Source organism: Drosophila elegans, unplaced genomic scaffold (assembly GCF_018152505.1).
Source record: "Drosophila elegans isolate 14027-0461.03 unplaced genomic scaffold, ASM1815250v1 contig_524, whole genome shotgun sequence".
NCBI classification, from domain to species: domain Eukaryota; kingdom Metazoa; phylum Arthropoda; class Insecta; order Diptera; family Drosophilidae; genus Drosophila; species Drosophila elegans.
The window spans coordinates 1,017,548-1,042,383 of record NW_024545907.1 but is presented as its reverse complement, the minus strand read 5'-3'; the positions used below and the strand labels follow the sequence as shown (position 1 = coordinate 1,042,383).

The following is a 24,836-nucleotide window of genomic DNA, read 5'->3' as shown; positions in this document are numbered from 1 at the left end:
CATAATTTGTTTTTTTTTTGTTTTGTTTTCAAATTAGTTTGATTCCACATAATGTAATTTTGCATTATTTTCGCCAATACGTTAATAAAAATAGCATCATTTTACTGCAACTTCAAGATATGCAAGATTTCTTTTTATTGTTTCTACAATCAAACTTAATTGCCAGAGGGTATACACAATATTATAATTAATTTACAACTTCGTGAAAATTAAAAAAATTACTACAAAATGTTTTTGACTTTTATTGAACATTTTTCACTACCTAAATACTTCTCAAATTGTGTACCTTTTACCTTACCTATTTCATTGTTTTCTCAAATACATTGTACCTTACCTAGATCTAAAACACTTTTACCTTTCCCAAAACTGGTTATTATTAACCAAACTTGTAAAGCAATAATGATATTAAAATATCATAGAACAAGGTAAAAATATCATCTGCGCTTTAACTTATCGCAAAGTATTATAAAACAATTAAAATCTGTCCTTGCGGGAATAAATCCGCCAGACAATTGCTTGGCGGAAAGTTTCCGTGAGTTTTTTCGGAAGTTAACAGAGATCTAACAGAGGAAAATTCGATTCCGTGGGGATTTTTCGGACGTCGAAACTAGAAAAATTCTGGGAAATTCGAATCCGTGTAAATCTTTCGGTAGTGAAAACTAGAACAGGGTTGATATATTTATTTCCTTTAATTTTCAGATTGTTTCTATGGAGGTTATATGATGAATTGTTTTAAAATGGTACATTTAATGAAATTACATTTTTGTATTTTTTCCGATTGCTTCTTTGAAAGCTAAATGATATCGTCGTCATCTTTTGTTCTTTTCTTTGTTTTTTTTTTAAAACCCGAGACAAATGGGGCTTTGCAAACTTTTTTGACTTTAATTAATTATTTTTAAAACGCAGATTACATACAGTACCCTTCATTATCGAAATTCCCTTCCCTTCTTTCCCTGTTTGAAACCAAAACAAATTTAAAGGGCTTCGTCCAGCGAAGTTCGAAACAAAGAAGGCAAAATAAATTCTGCGTTCCCTGCGTTCAAACGCTGTGCGTATTTCAGCTGTAATGCGATTTACCTGTTTGGAAGTTCCGTGCTTTTCCCTGAAGCCGAACTGATGCAGGGGGATCGCTCTGTCGTTTCTGAGGTGGCACAAAAGCAGTTTTTCAAATAGCTTTGATAGGCTTTGATTGCCTGAATTTGGTATCATTGAATTTGGTATCATTGTAATATGGTAAAGTGAATTGGTTTGTCGGCGGATGAGGTTGGAAGACATTTGTTAAGTAAGAGGCGACTACGGGCCCACCCACCTGTTGGTGATCGAATTGGAAAATCAGGTTCTATTGGTCGTTGAATGTTTGGGTGCGCTCTCCATAGTAGAAATTTGTTGCTGGTGGGCGAAAGTTGCGCTTTATAGGCACGTTGAGTCTGATTCTTTTCGGTTGGTAAAGCTGTAGACAACTTCCGACAAGCTTCTTTAAACCATTGTTTAGTGGATGGGGAGCGGTGTGCCTCCCAGTCTCGGCGAATGAGCGTCTGGATCTGTGTGGTTGTTCGTGTAGTTTTTGGGGGGGATGAGGCTGAAAGTTCGGGTGTAGAGTGTTTGGCAGCAGAGGACATTACATCCGTTATATGTTTAAGTGAGTCTTCAATATCAGCTTCACAGGATATTTTAGGTTCGATTTCAAAGTGTGAGCTTATATATTTTTTATACTTTAGCCATTTTGTTGTATTGGTTCTCAGAAATAGACAAAGTAAAACAGACGAGTGGTCAGATGACAGTTCCGCCAGGGTTTCAACATGTATCAGCCTGGACGGCACTCTCCTAGTTACAGCAAAATCGATGTCTGGATTTTTGTTCGGATCTGCTGGCCCGTATGTGGGAGTACCTGGTGAAACAAAATCTAGCTTATTACCGGGTTTGATAATAGAGTTGCATAAATGACGTCCTTTGGGGTTAATGTGGCCTGTATGTGGTTGTAAGCAAACGCCTCCAGAGGCTGATGCCTAATGCGCTGTTTGATAAGGATTCCGGTGCCTCCGTGAGCTTTGTCGACTGGGTGGTTGCTCGCATGGAAGATGTAGCCAGTGAGATAGAAATGGTTTTCATTGGTTAGGTGCGTTTCTGAGAGGAGCATGATATCGATGTCCTGGGTGTTTAAGAACTGTAGAAGTTCAAGTCTGTGCTGCGAAGCACCGTTAGCGTTCCAAAAGCATATTCTTAAGGGATCCATTTAAGTTGAATTTTGTTTGATTAGAAGTTCCATAATGTTGTTCTGGTTTCGCACTAGTTCCTGGAGGGTACCTTGCATTGAAAGCATGATGTTAGTGAGTGTAGCTTAAGTAGCTTCGATACTGTTTTGTATTTGTGGAGTCTGGTTTTGTTAGTTATAAGGTTGAGTTGGTCTTTGAGCGTTTTGCTCTGGAATCAGAGTATATTTTGGTTTTGGTATATGCGGGTGGGGCTGTAATGCCTCGGGCTGAACGGTTCTTGTAGGCAATAATCCAGGGTATTGAAGTGCAGACGCAAAAGTAACTTCCAAACTCCTGGCAGTTTGTACACTGTACTAGGCCGTTTCGTTTATGCTGCTCCTCTACCGTTATTCTTCGATGGAGTAGGCATTGCAGTTTGTATATGGGGTGCACTGCGTTTTTCTTCAGAGTAGTCGCGTCTGGTTTAAGTTCAATCCTGAAGAGTGACTGAGGAATTTTTTCCTGTTGGTTATGTTCATTACGTTTTTGACGTCAAAACCATTTTCTTGAAGTCCTTCAGCTATATACGGTTGACTCGCTACCCTTTTTTATAACTTTAAGTCCTTTGCTACTTTGTGAGTTGGTAGGTGTAATAATTAACACGCTCACTGTCCAGGAAGTTTGTTACAGAGCGGTAGTTGGCTTCATTGGTTATCTGGAGCTTGGTTTCAGATATATTACCTCTTTTTAAAATAGTAATATAAAAGTTGTTTTGCCCAATTATTTGCTTGAGTATATTAATTAGATCTGAACAATTTTGATCTCTAATCTACATAGGTGGCTTTACAATATTATTGGCTGAGTGCTTGAGCTATAATAAAAATTGAATTTATTGAGTGTTCACGCCATGTAGGCGTTTGTATAGTCTGGCATGGTAGATTTACAAGTCTCCATCCGCTGTCCCTACACTCTCCCGCTCAAACTCTCCTTCTTAGTCTCCGCTCCGCTTTGGAGCGCTCTAGATAAGTTAAGCTTACGTTAGTTCTAATAAAGACCCGCACGTAGCGCAAAAACCTCAAAGTTCTCGAGACTTTTATTTTCGCATTCCTACGCGGGAATCGGTTTCATCATTCTATATAGACCTAATGAAGCCGCCACCCTCACCCCAATATTTGATCCAACCGAGCCAGATTTACTGCAGCAGTTTTGGTGGATTAAATCGCTTCAGATAAGTTGTATCCAATATATTAGTCAGAAATACAGTCAGATTTTTGGAAGTTCTTTTCGTTCGGCTTTCTGTATGATTTTGTCAAAATCCAAGTCCCATATTTTCGTTCATTCGGAAATATAGCCCAGCCACAATAAAAAATAACGAACTCAATTTTTCCTCCAAAATTGTTTACTGTGATCCCGCTGCGTGCGAATGTATATAATTCCATACGTATTCCAAAACTGTCCACTTCTGAAAAAACTACTCCAATAAAATTAAAGACCTGCCAGCTAAAACAATTGTTAATTAATTGTTCATTTCAATAACAAACGCCTCCGCCACTTCACATACATCTCGAAACCAACTCCGTACGGTGCTCCTCCGCATATCCCGTTATTCGCAATCCCTTTTACATACGTTTATACATACAATTTATACTAAATATATTCGATATTTCTGAAAAATTTTAACTAACAAGTATAGTTAGATAGCTGTCAAAAATCCATCCTTGTGTCAGTGTGCGATTCAAAACAATTATTGAAAACAAAATGCCAGAGTGCAGACCCCCACCCCACCACAATTTTTTCGATCTATCTCTCTACTGCAGCGATTACCGGCAGAACACCGACAGTGGCAGTGGGGGACTTCATAACCTTCAATATTCCTAAAATAAACAGCTCGATTTTAAAAATTTAACGCTGGCACTTGTGTAATTTTCTTCGTCGCTCTCACAACTGCTAGCAGGGGCAGATCGGCCGATCGGTGGCCGAGCAGCTACAGAATGCCGAATGGTCGCAAATTAGAATTTTTCGTCGTCAGCACAAAAGTTTTTCAAAACTTATTAAACATTACTCACCTTGTAACCATTCCCAAATATCAATTCACATATATACGTTAAATGTGGTCAGCCAGACCAGAGTCGTTGACCATAATCAACTTGACAACAACGCTCTGCTGGCCTAGCATTGGGCCGGATGCTCATGCACAGACGGCAGACACTGCATATTTGCGTTGTCGCTGTGAGCTTTCTTAGCTATAAGTTTATTCCTTAACTTCAGTCTTGTTTTGAATTCCTATGAACAGAGCTATGCTCAAGAACACTACTCAGGCTATCGCCTTTTTATTACTTTGAAATACGCCTGCTGAGCTTAAGGGCAGAGGCACAGGAGGGCAGTTACTCTCTCACCGTAATTCCAGTTGTCACCCCCCTCACCACGCCAGCCACCCGGATAGAAGGAAGACAACTAATTAATTCGACAGCCAACCGGCTACGGATGTGAATATAACTAATTTATATACTACTGTGAGCAAAAAGTAAGGTGAATTTTCAATTTAAGCTTCGCGGGCCAACATTTGGAGCTAGATCTTTATTCTTGAGTTGGCATGACTGTTAAACACAGGGACAAATTTCATGCCAATGTCATTCTGTTTACCAAACGACCAAGAGTGCATTTTTTGTTTTTAACAACGTCTAAATTGTTTAAGCAGAGAAATGCCATAAAATTTTCTTAGCGGAATGAAATGTCGGCTGCGGAAACGTTGAGGATGTTGCGGAAGGATTTTGGTGATTCTACCATGTCGCAGAAAAGTGTTCATAAGTGTAACAAAGACTTGAAAGAGAGAACGTGTTAATGACTTGCAGTGCTCCGGACGACCATCGACGTCAACAAATGACCAACACGTCAATGAAGTGAAGGAATTAGTGCACAAAAATTGATCGTTCACTGTTTGAGACCTTACTAATATGATAAGAATATCAGAAGGATCTGTGAAAACCATTTTGAAAGACTATTTGGACTATTCTGACAAGCTCAAATGCATGATTATTCCAAAAACTGAGTGATTTTTTTGAAGGGAATGAAATTGATTAAGAATAAATAAAAACAGTTTCATTTTACAAACAAATCAACCTTTCTTTTGGCCCACAGTAGTAAAAACTATACTATTTTAGTAAATACTGACTTAAGGGAGTGTTCTGGTCTAGAAATTTGAAAATATCGATCTTTTTGCATTATTTGAATTTTTACTTTTTAAAATATTTAAAAAAAAAAAAATTTTTTTTAATTCGAACTATTTTATGCAGCCGGTTTTGTGATGCGGCGTCCGAGCCATTACAAATGTTTCCTAAACTTTAAACGCGTTGGTATATAACTTGTTTTATACTACTCTATCGAGTCTGCCATGGCCTTAAACAAAAGTTGATTGTAAGTATTTATTAAATATTCGAAAAATCGAAAAAAATTATTAAAAAACATGTTTTGTTTTCAAGTCGACGCCATGTTGTTATTTTTATATTTTTTTTAAGGTGGTCAGCCCGATGGCGGCATCTTTACCAATTAAGAATTTATTTGTTTTTTTTTCTGGTCTCTACAAGGGGTGAAATCATGTCAACCAGGACACAGCGATTTTTTGAATACCCTACTCCATAGGCCTGTACCTCGGCCAATATAGGTTTTTTTTTTTTAATTTTTTTTATTCTTAAAATGTGAATAAAAACCATATAAAAAATGTATACTAAAAATGTTTTTCATTTCTCTTTTACCTAACTTGAAAAAAATGGTTCAAATTCTGGCTTCTAGAGCAGAATACCCCCCTTGAGTCAGTAAATACTGTCAAAGTAACAAAATACTGTCCTATACTGAGTTAAAATTTTATTTATGTAATATGTTCCTCCAACGAACTTGCTACTTTGCTAGACTGGTCATTTCATACGACGCATTTCGACACAAAAAAACGGACCCCGAAAGGTCCACCGTGCTCACAGCAGCAGGTCCATGCACTTCGTGTGCGTTCGGGTTTTTTGCTCTCTCATTCTTATTCTCATTTTTATGCTCGCGCACTCATTGCACGAGTTCAGTCGTTCAGTCGCAGAGAGGCGCTTTTTGAAGAAGGCTGCCCTGCGCTTGAATTCGTCCTTGTATGTATGCGTGATCATGCATTCTCGTACACGGGAGCATGTGTGCGTTTATTTCATTTCGGCGCATCCAGAATATTTTGTCTTTTGCCACTTGGTACCCTAAGAATATGGGCGTATTTACTATTGGGTTATGATATATATATTAATATTATATGTTATAATATATTTTTTTTAATATTTCAGCATACATTTTATTTTTGTTTACAAATTCAAATCAGTGGTAGCAGTAAAATGTTTTACATATATGTATGTATTCGAATTTATAGACATCAGTCCACTGAGATGGGAACAGGGCATATCGCAGTCGTGTCACTTGAAACACCGACTGCTCTTTAGTGGTTGAGAAAACTTCAAACTAAATCAGCTCTTGTCGATGTTTTGCGAGCGGTTGGTGCCTGCATACCCTACCGACGAATGCTTTTAAGTGGAGCGGTCTTTTAGGACACTTGTTTTAAATATTATGTTTAGTGATCTTTGGTTGATTTTTAAACAATTCATTATAATCCAAGATATTGGTACCGATAGATACAAACAACACACGATTACAACAGCTAAGGTCTAACATGTTTCAGAGTGACGTGGCGTGGCTCTGTTTTAATAGCGCTGCGTAAAAAATACTAGTATCTGCATTTCAAATCCCAAATCCATAGCTTGCATAATTTTCGAGATATCGACGTACGGACGGACAGACAGACGGACATGTCTAGACCGATTCAGCTAATGCTCCTAATCAAGAATATATATACTTTATAGGGTGGAAAACGTTTCTTATACCTGATACATACTTTTCAACTATAAAAAATATACCCTTTTTATCTACGAGTAATGGGTAAAAAAATTTATTTTAAAGCATCAATTAAATATTAAACATTATGAAGATCATATAAAAGTTCAAAATACTAAATTTTTTGGTAGATCGTTATTTTTTTAATTTTTTTTCGCAACGAGACCCACGGTCCACGCCCGGTTGGGCGAGGGGCGTAGCAGTGTGTCGCACGGCACGATTCGTGAGTTATAATTTGACCTAAAATGATTTAGTATTGGGGGACTATTATTTCCACTTGCACATTTATGTTAAGACGAATTGCCAAATCGGGGCTATCAATCTTACAACGTATAAGATTATAAAATAAGACAGTATTAAGCAACGTTCTACGATTAGTTAGGAATGGTAAATAAGAAAATAGTAGCAGAACATCTTACTAAACTTGAACTTTTCCAAAAATTTTTAACCGGGAATTTGCCGTTATTTATCCGAAAATTATTCGTGAAAGAAACAAATTTGCCGCTCCTGTTTTAAGGATTTTCTTTTTAAAACATAGTTGTTCTGCTAACTTGATATCAACTTGATATCAAGTTAGCAGAACATCTTACTAAACTTGAACTTTTCCAAAAAATTTTTAACTGGCAATTTGCCGTTTTTTGTCCGTAAATTATTCGTGAAAGAAAAAAATTTGCAGCTCCTGTTTTAAGGATTTTTTTTTTAAATTTACTTAAAACTTACTAAACTTGAACTTTTCCAAAAAATTTTTAACTGGCAATTTGCCGTTTATCCGTAAATTATTCGTGAAAGAAAAAAATTTGCGGCTCCTATTTTAAGGTTTTTTTTTAAAACATAGTTGTTCTGCTAACTTGATAACAATTTAGCAGAACATCCTTCTAAATTTGAACTTTTCCAAACATTTTTTAACTGGCAATTGCCGTTATTTATCCGTAAATTATTCGTGAAAGAAAAAAATTTGCAGCTCGTGTTTTAAGGATAAATAACGGCAAATTGTCGATAAGAAAAAAGTTCAAATTTCAAAAGTTGTTCTGCTAACTTTATGCACATTTTTTATTGTGTAGCCCCATGTTATTGAAATTATACAATTTTTTTTCCACTTTTAATAAATCTCCGCATTAAAAAAAGTGCCCTGCGTGCCAATTGTCCAGTCTTTGGAATATGCCGCCAATGTTGATTTTACTCCTTTTCTCCAATATTTAATGAATATAAAAAATATTAAATTGAAGCAATTTTAATATCTTTTGGAATTTAGTTTCCTGTTTGTTTAAATTTCGATTAAATGAAATAATAAGAATATTTAATGGAATTTCTTACAACATAAAAAGCTATTTTTTTCAATCTTAAAAGTCTGTAATAAATAATGTTAAACAAGAAAGCAAGCAAACTTCGGCAAGCCGAAGTTCATATACCCTTGCAGCTATTTCAAAAACTAAATACTCTTGAAAACGTTAAAATTATGATTTTACTTGCGTGTATGTTTAAAAACATTGCAGCTATAATGATTTGCAGCCTAATTATTCGATAGTTCCTATGGCAGCTATACGATTGTTCCTATGGGAGCTATATGCTATAGTCGTCCGATCCGGCTCGTTCCGACTTATATACTACCTGCAATAGAAAGACAACTTTTGGGAAAGTTTCATGCAGATAGCTTTAAAAATGAGAGACTAGTTTGCGTAGAGACGGACGTACAGACGGATGGACAGACGGGCAGACGGACATGGCTAGATCGATGGCTAGTGATGCTGATCAAGAATATATATACTTTATAGGGTCGGAGATGTCTCCTTCACTGCGTTGCAAACTTCTGACTGAAATTATAATACCTTCTGCAAGGGTATAAAAATGGCCAAAAAAGAACCTCTGATTAGGTTGAAGCAAAGACTCTTTAATAGACTAAGATGCGTAAGGGTCATACAACCGAAAGGTAACCAAAATTTTGAGAGTGGATTTTCGATGTGGACCCACTATTTTTATAGTGTAAGTGTAAGTCTTTTTTAAAAAGACTCCTGCAAATCAGTCTTAATATCATGTCTTGTCGGCTGCTTCGTAGTGGAATCGTAGTGAAGTGGTGAAAGTACACGTCTATAAGGCAGGACGGCGCGGGTTCTAGCTCCACAAAAGTTTTTCAAAACTATTTTGTTTGTATTAACTTTTTATAAGTTTATATAGTTGGTTTTGGCGACCTTTCCAAAGTATATTAATTGTTAGCCGGTTCGAGGTCAGGACGTTGAAAAAAAAAAAACAAAATTATTTCAATTTTGGTAATTCGTCAATACATTTCGGTTGCTCTTCGGCAACCGTCTTCAGGACAACTATAAAATAATTACAACGATTTTAATATTTTTAACAAACAGAAATACAAAACAATTTACATTTGACCTACATTTAATTTACACGTCTGCGTCCGGTGACGTGGAGTTGTTAATTAATTTTTCTTTCCCTAGTAAGTGTCTATATAAATGAGCGCAATTGTCAGTGTCCGTTTTGTAGTTCATCCGTATGTCTGTAGGTGTTTTTATGATATGTAGCATTTCTATGGTGAATCGTTTGGCATAGTGTTGATCTTGTGATAAAATACTCGCCTCTTCGAAGTTCGGTGAGTGATTACTCTTGGCACAGTGGGACATGAGTGCTGTTTTTTGCGTGTTCGTATGATGTCTAGCTTTGAAGTCCGATTTATGTTGTGCTAGTCTAGTTTTAAGTTTAGATTTTGTTGTTCCTATATATATCATGTTGCATGTTTCGTTGTTGTTGCCGTTGCACGGTATTTTATATATTACGTCTTTTTTGTCAATTTCATTTATCTTTGATTTTGTTTTGTTGTATATAGATTTTAATGTGTGATCCGGTTTATGTGCGATACTTATGTTTTCTTTGTCGTAGCATTCCGATTTCGCTACTTGTTCGGATAATGCCGGGACGTATGTAATTTACATATATTTTTTGTTTTTATTGTTTTTAACGCTGTTTTGTTTTCTTGTTTTGTGTTCCGATAATAATGTTTTTATTATGTGTTTTGGGAAATCATTGTCTGTCAACATTGATTTTATCTCCTGGGTCGTCTCTTCGTGGTAATCCGTGTCTGAAATTTTGAGCATTCTATGTATACAGCTCCTAGCTGTATTTATTATCATTTGTTTTGGGTGTTTGGAGTTGAAATTGATGATTCGTCCGGACGTAATTGGTTTCTTGTACCATTTTAATTTTAATCGATTTCCACGTCTAATTATCACTGAGTCCAAATAAGGTAATTGGTCGTTTTCTTCTAGTTCCATTGTAAATTTTATATTTTTGGTGAAAGAGTTGAGCATGGTCAGTGTAGTTTTAATGTCATCCTCTTGAATGATTGCGAACAGGTCATCTTCGTATTTTTTCAGTAATCTTGGAGGTCTTATTAGTTTTTCTAACTCTCTGAACTTCGAAGAGGCGAGTATCTTATCACAAGAACAACACTTTGCCAAACAATTCACCATAGAAATGCTACATATCAAAAAAACACCTACAGACATACGGACAAACTACAAAACGGACACTGAAAATTGCGCTCATTTATATAGACACTTACTAGGGAAAGAAAAATTAATTAACAACTCCACGTCACCGGACGCAGACGTGTAAATTAAATGTAGGTCAAATGTAAATTGTTTTGTATTTCTGTTTGTTAAAAATATTAAAATCGTTGTAATTATTTTATAGTTGTCCTGAAGACGGTTGCCGAAGAGCCACCGAAATATATTGACGAATTACCAAAATTGAAATAATTTTGTGTTTTTTTTTCAACGTCCTGACCTCGAGCCGGCTAACAATTAATATTTTTATAAGTTTTTTTCTTTTCATTTTTTTGCCTTTGCAATTTTTTGATTCTATAAAATATTTTGTTAGTTTTATATATATGTATTTGATCAGCTAGCATAGTAAAATGTAAAAAATATAATAAAACGTGTATGCCAACCAATTTTCTTAGTAAAAAATTACTAATATATTATAAAATTACCATACAGTCAGTTTGAAAAAAAACAAGAGCAACTATAATATTTTATGCCTACTCCAAAAAATAAATAGACTAAATAAAGCATTCAAGCAGAAATCGAACTCGGGCCGTTCTAGCTCATGACCTAACAATCTTAGACATTTTCTTGCTCTTTTTCATTACACATCTTATTGTTATAGTCTTCGGTTGGGGACAGGGTTTAATATATTTATTGTACCCATTGTACCTATGTAGGTATGTACAAAGCTCAAAAACTAGCTGTTAGTCATATTATTCTTGCAACTGAAGGCAGCTTACTCAAACGTTTTACACATTACTTACAGTTATAATGTCAACTTATTTACTTTATTTTGGTGTTTTCTTTGTAGCAAAAAAGTCTACAGAAGATATCCGACAGCCACAAATAAGTTATTTTAAAATATATTTTTATGTATTTAATAAACAGAAGGATCTTACTGTATAAATAATCATCTACGTCCATATTGTTGCAGCTTTTCGTATATAAGAGTCCAAACTTATTGTTCACTCTTCGAAGGATTGAATTCTGCAATGGACAAATTATATTAATTTTATAGCATCGATGTCGACGAAAGCAAAAAACAATAGCGATGGAAGAGTTATGAGCAACATTTTACTACTAAAATATCGATAGATGATCTTTATGATAGCATTTTCATATTAAATATCCGATTTCCACAGAGTTCCTTCCACCATTCGTTGAAGGTATGGTCCATAAGTCTTTTCCTTTCCAAAAACTTCCCAGTTATGCTCTCTTCCACATAGTCAATCCTTTGAAAACGGTCACTTTCAACAAAGTGAAACTCCGTTTTCCACAGAGCACATCCACCTACTAAAGATGGTTGACCTCTTGACTTTGTTGACGTTTTGACGAGCGACAGCTGTTCAGATCAGCTAAAATCGGAAGGTGGATGTGCTCTGTGGAAACCAAAGTTTCACTTTTTTTAAAAAGCCACCATCTTTTTCACGGAAACCATTTCAATTCAAATTCTTTAGCGCCAAGACTTTAGAATTGCACCGAAAAAACATCGGCTAAATATCGGCTAGAAAAGTGCGGTTAGGAACGTAAATTCCACCGTCAAGGAATATCCGAAATACCGGAGAAGTAGACCCAGTCTTCCCGACCTTATTTACTATTTACTATTTACTATTTACTATTTACTATTTACTATTTACTATTTACTATTTACTATTTACTATTTACTATTTACTATTTACTATTTACTATTTACTATTTACTATTTACTATTTACTATTTACTATTTACTATTTACTATTTACTATTTACTATTTACTATTTACTATTTACTATTTACTATTTACTATTTACTATTTACTATTTACTATTTACTATTTACTATTTACTATTTACTATTTACTATTTACTATTTACTATTTACTATTTACTATTTACTATTTACTATTTACTATTTACTATTTACTATTTACTATTTACTATTTACTATTTACTATTTACTATTTACTATTTACTATTTACTATTTACTATTTACTATTTACTATTTACTATTTACTATTTACTATTTACTATTTACTATTTACTATTTACTATTTACTATTTACTATTTACTATTTACTATTTACTATTTACTATTTACTATTTACTATTTACTATTTACTATTTACTATTTACTATTTACTATTTACTATTTACTATTTACTATTTACTATTTACTATTTACTATTTACTATTTACTATTTACTATTTACTATTTACTATTTACTATTTACTATTTACTATTTACTATTTACTATTTACTATTTACTATTTACTATTTACTATTTACTATTTACTATTTACTATTTACTATTTACTATTTACTATTTACTATTTACTATTTACTATTTACTATTTACTATTTACTATTTACTATTTACTATTTACTATTTACTATTTACTATTTACTATTTACTATTTACTATTTACTATTTACTATTTACTATTTACTATTTACTATTTACTATTTACTATTTACTATTTACTATTTACTATTTACTATTTACTATTTACTATTTACTATTTACTATTTACTATTTACTATTTACTATTTACTATTTACTATTTACTATTTACTATTTACTATTTACTATTTACTATTTACTATTTACTATTTACTATTTACTATTTACTATTTACTATTTACTATTTACTATTTACTATTTACTATTTACTATTTACTATTTACTATTTACTATTTACTATTTACTATTTACTATTTACTATTTACTATTTACTATTTACTATTTACTATTTACTATTTACTATTTACTATTTACTATTTACTATTTACTATTTACTATTTACTATTTACTATTTACTATTTACTATTTACTATTTACTATTTACTATTTACTATTTACTATTTACTATTTACTATTTACTATTTACTATTTACTATTTACTATTTACTATTTACTATTTACTATTTACTATTTACTATTTACTATTTACTATTTACTATTTACTATTTACTATTTACTATTTACTATTTACTATTTACTATTTACTATTTACTATTTACTATTTACTATTTACTATTTACTATTTACTATTTACTATTTACTATTTACTATTTACTATTTACTATTTACTATTTACTATTTACTATTTACTATTTACTATTTACTATTTACTATTTACTATTTACTATTTACTATTTACTATTTACTATTTACTATTTACTATTTACTATTTACTATTTATTAGTTCAGATCAGCTGAAATTGGAAGGTTGATGTGCTCTGTGGAAATTGGAGTTTCACATTTGTTGAAAATTCCAACCGTTTCCAACGGATGGACTGTGTGGAAAGAAGGCATTAGTGTGAAAAATGTGTCGATAAGTCATTTTCAAATTGTCGCGATCCATGTGCTTTAGGGTCTTTATTAATAGGATGATTCCATTGGCGCATTACAACGCATTTAGCGTAATGCGCATTTATTTACACAGGGGATCCCATACGGCTAAATGCCGCATTTAAAATAAATGCGATTATTAAATGCGATTAAAAACCATTCGACCCGAACGTTTTTAGGAAATATACCGGAAATAACCGATGCTTAACGATATTTGGTTCGTGCCACCACTACAACAGATGTTTTCGATATTCAAGATTGGCACAATTTTTGATGTCTTTTGAATATATAATGTATTTTGTATAAAAATGACTGAAACCTAGAGGGCATGCTGCAATTTCTGCTCGCAGTACCACAATGCATTTCTCCCACATATAAGGGGATCCTTGCCCTTTTTAGAAACTGTGGTGGTCTCCACTGCAAACCCGTCATAACGACACAATCAGCTTCTCTTTCTTGTCGTCCAAGCTGGAAAATACCTCGGACAGCATAATGGATGTCCTGCTGAGCATTAGCAGTAGCATTATCTGAATGCTAATGCGCCAATGTAAACAGGCACATTTAAAAAGTCCACTAACGTGGCAATGGAATTAGGCTATAAGACAAATTTCTTGAAAAAACGGTAAAAACCGTTATCTATGTTTTTTTTTACATTTATTAAAAACACATGAAAACAAGAGTAGATGATCTACCATTTTATGTTAGGTGACATTTTTGCGTAAAGCTTATTTTAAACGAGATATCGTCCAAAATAGGTTTTTTTTTACCCGTAATTTTAAACGAGGGACGAAGTAATTGTTCCGATACGGCATTGAGATGAGCAAACTTGCTTAACGTTCATCGAAACATTATCATTTTCGTTAATGCTATTGAAGTATTATCGGTTTGATGAATGCCATCGACAAGCACATTCTTTAAACAAAAATCGCGCGATATTTGCCTGCGGCGCTTTCTCTCCCATCGTCCATTCGTTCTCCAATTCCCTCCTAAATTTTCTCACCATATCTGAAAAAAACCCATAACAAACAGAAAAAGAATCCAAAAATTCTACTGAATATAGATAACATACTACAAAATAAAAAACACTAATAAAACCAAAATATTAAATTTCAAAAATCTTTACGGTATTTCAATAAAAAAGAAGTATTATGTTGTTCGAGTGTGAACTGATTGTTTGTCCGAGAAAAATAAAAATGTATCAAGAGATGAGAAATTAAGCGATAGTTTTTATAATATCGATAAAAGTTTGGTGATGCCAAGCCGGTCCAAATAACTGATCGCTCGTTCTTTTTTTAAATGACGGTTTGAAGTTTTCTGGATTTTTCTCGTCAGCTACCAGCTTTACGAAGAAAGTCACAAAACATGCAAGGCGTATTTCAACTAGATCTTGTTTTGCTTGTTGCATTTTTAGTTGAAGCCGTCGGGAAAATACCAAAACAACCGATACGTCAGCAGGTCCCGCTATCGATAAGATTCGGTGGTGACACCGACTGTTGATAGCGGGAGAGGATTTAGCTATTTAAATTTGGCCCGGTCCGCTCGTTAACTGGGTTAAATAGCCTTGGATACGTTCACTGACCCATTTTGGGAGAGCGGGAGAGAAATGGCGAGCGACTTTGGTGTAGGTCAGGGTTTTGCTTTAGTTACTGCAAGAAGTCGTAGGAGAACGGTCGGGAAATAAATTGAGACGAAAATTCGTAATAAGTGTTTAGATAACTCAAAGTGAGTAGTTATTTATTAGTCCTAAACTTGTAAATGTCAGTGTTTTTTTTTTTAAATATTGAAGCCGCCGGGGACCCTATCTAAAGGGCCCCGGAAATTTAAAAGATTCGGGAAGGAAATCCTTACCAGGTGGACCTAACCTGGTCGTGAAGACCACGTCGTCCACCAGCAGCACAGCTTCGACAATGACCGACGTTGAACTCTGAAATAAATTAGTTTTAGTTATTAATTTGTGAAATCAGGCAGTCAAAGAATTGTTTCAAGGCACTCACTGTGAAATCTAATCTGGAAGTAGAGGCATTTATTCCGCACCCCAGCCGCGCGTCAAACTACGTTAAAATTGGGTTGCGAAATTTAATGAATTAAGGGATTTATTTAGCGTACTTATCCTTTTAGCACGTCCTTTCTTTTCCTTTGGAGCTCCTCAGGATTAGGTGACCCGGTTGGCAAACGCCTCCAATTTGGTGTCATGTAATTCACATCCGTGGCGTTTTTGCCCAAACACTTGTAATTTTAAGCGTTTAAAAATGTACCTTCCATTATCGGTTTGACCACTTCTTATTTAGGCGACGGTCTGAGTTCAGCCTTAAGTGTTGCTAATAAAAAAGAGTAGATCATGAGTAGGAATTAAATTTGAATGTATTCTATAATTAATCTTACCCAAAATTAAATGTAAAGAAGCTACCGAGATGGTTGTGTGAGTAACTTTGGGCGGTGAGATGAGCCGATCCTAATCCACCAGGAATAGACTCCGGTCTGCCGGAAATGGGGTGTGCCTCCAATATCATTCTTGGGGCACCGAGGACACCGAAGCCACCAATTTCGTCCAATTGTCTTAGTTTTTGATGTAAAAAAATACCTTGTTTGTTTTGATTTGTGATAGGGATGGTAATCGTCAAGTCAGTGACGTGAGACGTCCTATGAGCCGGTATCGATTGTTTGGACTGCAGGGCATAGGGGGTACTCCGCCTTGGGACTCCGTGGCTAGCCGACGCTGCCCTCCGGGAAAAATGCAGTTCCATAACAATATGGCGCCCAAATTAACAAACAAAATATGTGATAACCGAGTCGACGGCGTCTCGCATATTTATATCTCCAGCCAGCCCACGAACGGTGGCTTGCATGACCCACATGTAATTGCACCGTGGATGCGGACTGGGGGAGAAAATTTAAATTTTGTAGGGAGAAAGGAAGGCGTGTCCACTAGAGATAGGACAATTGCTCCCGAGGCACAGTTTTCAGGGTTTAGCTGTGATTTGGCGGTGACATCCATTTCGAAGGAAATCGAAGGATTCGCATCCCAGGTCGTCCGTGCAATAAGCACGAAAGGTTAAACCAAAAACTGTGATATAACTGTGATATAGGTATTAGGGACATATTTTTATACCCTTGCAGAGGGTATTATTATTTCAGTCAGAAGATTGCAACGCGGTGAAGGAGACATGTCCGACCGAATAAAGTATATATATTCTTGATCCGCATCACTAGGCGAGTCGATCTAGCCATGTCCGTCTGTCCGTCTCTCCGTCCGTCTGTCCGTCCGTTTCTACGCAAACTAGTCTCTCAGTTTTAAAGCTATCATCATGAGACTTTCCCAAAAGTTGTCTTTCTATGGCAGGTAGTATAAAAGTCGGAACGAGCAGGATCCGACGACTATAGCATATAGCTCCCATAGGAACAATCGAAAAAAATATAAAAAAATATAATAACTTTGCTGTTTTTTAATTTTTTTTTATTTCTTCGACATATAGAAATGGTTAAATATTTCAGAATTATGGTTTAAATTTCATCAAAATCGGACGACTGTATCATATAGCTCCCATAGGAACAATCGGAAAAGAAATACAAAAAAAATCATAACTTTGCTGTTTTTTAATTTTTCTATTAGTTCTTGGACATATAGTAATGGTTAAATATTTCAGAATTAAATTTGTATTAAAAAAATACAAAAAAAATTATAACTTTGCTGTTTTCAAATTTTTCTATTAGTTATTCGACATATAGTAATGGTTTAATATTTTAGAATTACGGTTTAAATTTCATCAAAATCGGACGACTATATCATATAGCTCCCAAAGAAATAATAAAAATATATAAAATAACTATCTAATAATTGAGCTGCAAATTATCATAGCTTCAATGTTTTTGAACATATACGCAAGTAAATCATAATTTTAATATTTTCAAAAATGTTTAATTCTTGCAATAGCTGCAAGGGTATATGAACTTCGGCTTGCCGAAGTTTGCTTTCTTTCTTGTTTTTGTTAACGTAATTTTAATGAATGTTTTGTTTTGGGGTTACAGTGTAGTTGTTTGTTTTGTGCAGATCCTTGGGTTTTCTTGGTATTTGCGTTTTCATATCATATCGGTTTCAAACTTAAATGTGTGGTCGTGACCCGTGACGTCCTCACGCGCTGCTCGGCCACCGCGACTTCAATGAAAAGCGCAACTCCAAAAGGAAATCCTATGAGATCCTGTAAACAGTCGAATTCCTTAACTGGCGACTTTCAGCACGGCTGAAAGTTAGTCCAGTTGAAGAGCGGCTTGTTTAGAGAGAATTTGGACGGAATTGTAGGCGCAAGACGACTGGCGCGGAGTCTACCGGCTGGTGATCGGCTCCATCTCCCCTTATTGTGGCTGGAAAACAATAGAAAAAGAAATTTAGACTTAAGGGACTTGTTTTTTGTTAGGAGTTAATTATTAGTGTGAATTTGTTTAGCCTTAGGTATTTGTTGGTCGTTAATATATTTTCTTATTGATTTGTTATTATTATTTATTGGCCTTGTAATATAAGTATTCGTATTATTTAGGTGCATATTATTTAGTGGTATTTATTTATTATTATTATTAATATCGGGGTGTCCAGTGTACCGCGACCTATAAGATCTATTGTACCCCCATTCAGAGCCTACAGCTCAGATATCAACCCACTTCCTCGAATAAAGTCGAGGAGTTTTAGTGGGTTGATTCTTACTAGGAGCTCAGGTGTAAGAGTTCTGGTTCCTAAGATTTTACATCTTATGCTTGCTAACGCCGGACAGTCTGCAATGATGTGTCTAGAGGTTTCGTCCTCTATGTCGCAGAATCTGCAAGTTCTACTGCTGGTTATTCCCATCTTACCTAGGTGACTTTTCAGTCTACAGTGCCCAGTTAGTAATCCGGTAACGATCCTAAGTGAGTTTTTCCCCAGTTGAATAAGTTCCTTGAACCTCTTCTTGTTATAGTTATTTATTTGAGTTTTGGCTTGCCTAAGACCTGGGGTATTTCTCCAGTGTTCTTGTCTCATGGCGCCTTCCGCTTTCCTAAGGTATTCTTTTATAGTGTGCCTCCCTATGCCACAGTAGGGCTCTGGGCCTACCAGGGGCTGTTCGGCTCCTAGTTTTGCCATTTTATCGGCAAGTTCATTTCCGGATATGTCCTTATGTCCCGGAATCCATCTGAGGGCCAGCCTGTTTCGACTGCCCAGTATATTTAGCTTACTCTTCACCTCTAGGACTAGCTTCGAGGTGATTTTGTTGCTATGTAGAGCAGTAATTGCTGCTCGGCTGTCCGAAAGGATCGATATGTCCTTTTCCTTGTATCCACGCTGTATGTTGAGCTCTGCACAACGTCCAATGGCACATACCTCAGCCTGGAATATGCTGGTGTATTGGCCAAGGGATTCGTGGTATTTTATGCAAGGCCCGTGCCTTGTGTCAGGGATCCATCTGTGTACCATGCAATGGTGTGTTTAGCCATCGGATGCACTTCAGACAGTGTGGTCCAATCTTTCTTATTGCCTAGGTGTGCTGTGAAGTTCTGCTCGAAGATTAGTTCGGCTGTCATTTCATCCCTAGGGTGGAGTATTAGGGGCACCTCACCTAACAAATTAGTCGCATCCCTGTTATTTAGAATGCAACCACTACCTGTGCCCTCAGTGCTTATTCTCAGGAGTGTAGCTTTGCGTTGGATATCAATCACATAGTGGAGTGGTGTTAGCTCCATCAAAACTTCTAAGGCAGCTGTAAGACAGGTTCTCATTGCCCCTGTCATGCATACGCAGGCAAGTCTTTGTAGTTTTCCTAGCTGGTTTTGCATGCTGATGAGCTTAGCTCGTTTGCCCCATGCAAGTGCTCCGTAAGTGAGGATTGGTCTCACGATCATTAAGTATAGCCATCGTATTATCTGAGGCCTGGTTCCCCAGGATTTCCCAGCAATTTTCCGACAGGTATAGAGTGCTCTATAACACTTTTCCAATGTCTTTTGGACATGGGAAGCGAAAGTCAGTTTACTATCTAAAGTGATTCCTAGATATTTAACCTCTCGGCTAGTTTCTATAGGAGTTCCTAGCAGTGAGATTTGTCTCATTCTCTGTAGTTTGTACTTCCTTGTGAAAGGAACGATGACTGTCTTAGCAGGATTTAAGTTGAGTCCAACCTCCCTGCACCAGTCTAGCGTTGTCCTTAGTCCGAGTTGGACGATGTCGCAGAGTGTCGCTTCAAATTTGCCTCTGGCGATTATCACGATGTCATCGGCGTATCCTTGACATTGAATTCCTTTTCCAGCAAGTTTGCTGAGAAGGTCATCTACTAGCAGGCTCCATAGCAGAGGGGACAGTACTCCTCCTTGCGGGCAGCCTTTGCTGGTAGCGATTGTTACTCTTTCCGAACCCAGTGTACATGTTGCTTGCCTGGATTCAAGTAGGTTGCCAATCCATTTGCTCGTAGTAGTGTCTATGTTCCTTCTGGACAGGGCAGCTCGAACTGCATCATGTGATGTGTTGTCGAAGGCTCCCTCTATGTCTAGAAAGGCACAGATAGCTATTTCTTTGCTGTCAATTGCCCCTTCTAGGGTGCGACATAGTTGATAAAGTGCAGTGTCTGTTGAACGGCCTGCTCTATATGCATGCTGTGTGTTTTGCAGCGGACAGTCTCTGAGAGCTGTTCTTCTGATGTTGTAGTCTACCAGTTTTTCCAGCGTTTTGAGACAAAACGAAGTTAAGCTGATAGGTCTGAAGGACTTTGGGCTGGTGATGTCTTTCTTCCCGATCTTGGGGATGAAGACCACCCTAGCGCTGCACCATGCACTTGGGATATACCCAAGGGCTAGGCTGCTCACCAATAGTCTTCTTAGGCGGGTTAGGAGTAGTTCCTGCCCCTGCTGTAAGAAAGCTGGAGAGATCATGTCTAATCCCGGTGATTTAAATGGTTGGAAGGTTCCAATAGCCCATTTGAGTTTCTCGGGCGTAACTATAGATTTGGCTGTTGCCCAGTCACTGGCTACTGTCCTAGAGGTTCTATGTTGATCACGCCTTGCGTTTCCCATAGTGGGAGTATTCCCCGGGAAATGCGTGTCAAATAGCAATTCTAATTTCTCCCGATCCGTGGAGGTGACGGTGTTATTCCCTTTCCTCAGGGCTAAATTACTATCCGCTGCACTTTTAGCCATTGCTTTTTGCAGTCTCGCGCCCTCGTTGACGTTACTTATTGCCTCACAGAAGTTCCTATAGTTTTTCCGTTTGGCCTTCCTGATCTCTTTGTTGTAGAGGGTCAGGCTTTGCCTGTATAGTTCCCAGTTTCTATCAGTTTTTGGTTTGTTGAAAAGCTTCCGAGTGGTTACTCGTAGTCGTTCAAGACTAGCATTCCACCATGGTGCGTCTGTTTCCCGCCTTTGTCTACCTAGAGGACAACTGTCTTCAAAGGCATTTACTATCTTGTGACCCAGGTTGTCTACCGCTCTGTCTAATTCCAAGGGATGTCTAGGGTATCCTGACGGTTCGTTGGAAAGATTGAGCTCTAGAGTTGACCTGAATTTGTCCCAGTTTGTTTTTCTGGGGTTTCTTTTAGGGCTACATGTTTTTGTTTTGAAGGCTACTTCAAACAAAATTGTCCTGTGGTCTGACATTGATTCTTCTGGTGACACATGCCAGTTCTTAATGTGGGGTTTAAAAGAATTGGTTACTAGAGTTATGTCTAGCACCTCTTCTCGTACCCTAGTAACAAATGTCGGCCTGGCGCCGACATTACAGATCTCTAGGTTATTGTTTAAAATAAATTCTAGTAATTGCTCACCTCTGTTGTTGACATCCGTGCTACCCCAGATCACGTGATGTGCGTTGGCATCACATCCTATGATGAGGGGGGATCTTGTTCGTCCGGCAGTGGTCTACTAGCCCGGGTATTCCTGGCGGTGGACAGGCCTTCTCCCCGGCAAAGTAGGCGGAGGCCACTGCTAGTTTCGGTGCAGCTTCTGTGCCGTTGATGGTTACGGCGACGCAGTCTCTGCTCATGAACTCTGAAAAGATACTATAGTTGATATCTTTCCTTATAACGATGCATGATCTGGGAGGTGATCCTCCTGGATCGCATATTACCTTAGTGTCCTTCGTGTACAGGCCTTTTATGCCATGGTGCCACCATGGCTCCTGTACAAGGGCTAGCCCGAGGTGTTGGGAGGTGAACATCCTCGCCAAGACAGCAGATGCTGCTTTGGCCCGATGGATGTTTACCTGGGCTAGCCGAGTGCTGCTTGTTGCAGCCATCACTCCGAGGTTTGATGCTCCGTGAGGTCTGGTGAAGAGAGAGAGCAAGTCTCTCCACCACCGGCTATCACGGTAACCTCGGCTTCTTCGCAGCTTTCGTCCAGGAGGAGCACCTGGGCCAGCTCTTGGGATGACATAGGGTGTCCATCCCCTTGGTCGTCCCCAATGTCCATGCTGGTGATGGATTGTTCATCCTGTTCACCACTCTGTGACTTCGGCTCCGCATTCGGTTGTTCGAGGGTATCCTCGATAGCCTTGCATGTGCCGTCATTGGGCGTCTCTTCCGGAGCTCTCTTGGTCTTTTTCAGACCGCTCACGGTGACGTGGCCAAACCGGAAGTTGAGTTTGTGGTCACGCTCCACTATCTCATCCCTTCCGGTCTGGTCCATCCCTACGACCAGGAGTGCACCAGCTCCGTCGTTCTTCCTGGAGATGACCTTCCAGGCGTCCGTCTCGACCCGGTTTTGGAAACCAATGAAGGCCAATATTTCTTCATTGGTCCGGTCGGAGCTCCTCGGGCAGAACAACGTGGCGTTGTATGCTGCCGGGATGTCTGCTCCCGTGCGGGTCTCTAGGGGTACTCCCTTCCACGTCCGCAGCTGAGGTACGGCAATCTTGAGCCACTCAACTGAGCCTTCATCCAGGCAGTCGATAATCAGGTAACCCACCCTGAAGTGGATTCCCCTGAACACGACGGGACCGCTCCACGCTGACGTGAGCATCTCGTCCATGACCGACTCCTGAAGCCCGGATAGTTCCTCTGCGGTCAGGCTGGCCGCCGGGAAACCCTCCGGGAGTATAGCCACCCTGTTGAGGGTGGCTTTCTTGGCAGCCTCCGCGTAAGTCGGACGGGGTCCGATGACCGGCGGTGCCGAGCTAGAGGGTCTTCCTCCAGCGGTTGTCGGCTTCTGGTTTTGATGGGGCTGGGAAGGTATCTTCCTGGCCCGCACTTTTGCCTTTTCTGCCGCTGCTGCTGATGTGCTAGGCCCCTCTTGCTCAGGGACCCGTGAGGACGTCTCACTAGCCCCCGGGCCGTGCCTAGGCCTTTTGGGGGTGTCCGTCGGTGGTGTGCGGCTGGTGTTCAGCCGTTTACCAACCGGTGCTGTCCCCAATGCCGGCTGCTCCCTCGGCTCCTTTGCCTTCTTCAAGGCCTCCTCTGGTGTCATGCCCTGCATGAGGTACCTCAGGTACCACTTTACCTTTGACCCTGGCAGGCCACGCCTGTTGGGGTCGTCCAGTCCTCCGGGCTGTCCCAGGGCTGGAAGAGCGTCCTGCTTCTTCAGCTGCCTGATAGAGGTTGGCCTATCAGATGCGAGAGGTGGGCGTGCTGGCAGGGTAGCTCCTGCTGGCACCCCACGCTCCCTGGCTGGGAATGTCTGGGCTGCTGGTGTAGTCCTAGGCGGGTGCGCTGCCGCCTGGGGTCTGTCGCCTTCGAGGGATCTTTCCTCAAAGTGTCTTGCGACACCGGTTGCAGGGATATCCTGCGGGATTTTTATTTCTTTACTTCTTTTCATGTGGTCCCACGAGCTGCGGAGAAGTATGAGGTCCGCCCGGGCAGAGATCCGCTGTACCCGGGTAAGGCGTACTTAGGACAGGCGGTCGCCACTTGCCTGAACCCTCCGTTTGCGACTGGGCTATTTGTTAACTCGGGCCCCCAGCCAGGCTGACTATCGGCACGGGTCGAATGACACCTTAGTCCGGCACCGAGGTGAGATGTGGGGAGATAGGATGGAGGTGGGTAGTCGTGAGGGAGGGGGTGTGTAAGGCTACGGTGTTAAGACGGCCAAACAAGCGTCTTGTCGGTATACCTCCATCGGTATACCCGCTGTTTGTCCGGGGTTGCTTATTTGCTTACGCTTATTCGCAACTAACCTTCCCAGAAGGTCGTTCGCTATCCGCAACCTGCGACCCGCCTGGTGGCCCCAGCTAAGCCTCCCTTCGAACCATCCCACTAGTTCTTGAGGACCAAGAGTGGTATTTATTTATTATTTATTATTATTTACTAGCATTCAGCATAATTTAATTATTTATATATAATTTGGGTTTTTAGTGGTCCCATTGAATTCGGGGTAATTAGGGTTTTTTAGAAGTCGTGTTATGGGTTACCAAAATTCAGGATGTCAAAGCGACAAGGCAGCAAGCATGATCACCTGCTTCGGTCGAAGGGTTTTCCAGGCGAGGACGACGAAAAGATGTGGTCCACGGATGTGGAGGGCGCTTTGCCGCGCATATCGGAAGGGTTGCCCAGGACTCCGCTTGCGCCAGGGACTGCAACGAGAGCAACAAGGACCACAGGACACCGAGCTGCAGCAGGACCTAAGGCAGCTGCAGATCCTGAAGGGAATTGGTTCCGCGGCGGATGAGTTGTTGCAGCTGGACGATAAGGACCCAAGACTCCACGATCGTTTTGTGGATTCAACTGCAAGGTCGGCCGTTAATGTGGCTTTGGCACAGGCGACGGAGACCCATCGGAAGGCCCAAGAAAGCGGGATCAATCAGGCGTTGAGGGACGAGATCCGAAGTGGCTTTCTGGAAATGATGAAGCTGATGAACGAGGTGTTAAGGCCTGCTGCTCAGCGGCCTCAGCTTCCCCTGGAGGCCGGATGA

General features: G+C 38.7%; 1 protein-coding gene and 1 long non-coding RNA gene across 3 annotated transcripts in view; both read right to left on the bottom strand.

The window, feature by feature from the left end:
* Positions 1-11,713, bottom strand: part of LOC121467713 (probable basic-leucine zipper transcription factor G) — a 35,309-nt gene extending 23,596 nt beyond the window's left edge. Inside the window, exon 1 of the mRNA XM_041709973.1 lies at positions 11,554-11,713. Coding sequence (XP_041565907.1) covers positions 11,554-11,578 — 25 coding nt within the window. The 5' untranslated portion in view covers positions 11,579-11,713. The remainder of the gene's footprint in view (positions 1-11,553) is intronic.
* Positions 11,714-15,688: 3,975 nt separating this feature from the next.
* On the bottom strand, positions 15,689-16,554 carry LOC108139305. 2 transcript variants are annotated; one of them, XR_001774168.2, is made up of 4 exons: positions 16,370-16,554; positions 16,094-16,305; positions 15,982-16,038; positions 15,689-15,911 (listed from the first exon to the last, which is right to left on the bottom strand). It is a non-coding gene; the product is annotated as an uncharacterized LOC108139305 (long non-coding RNA). The 2 variants fall into 2 exon arrangements; XR_001774167.2 differs by having other exon boundaries at positions 15,982-16,305.
* Between the last annotated feature and the right edge of the window lie 8,282 nt (positions 16,555-24,836).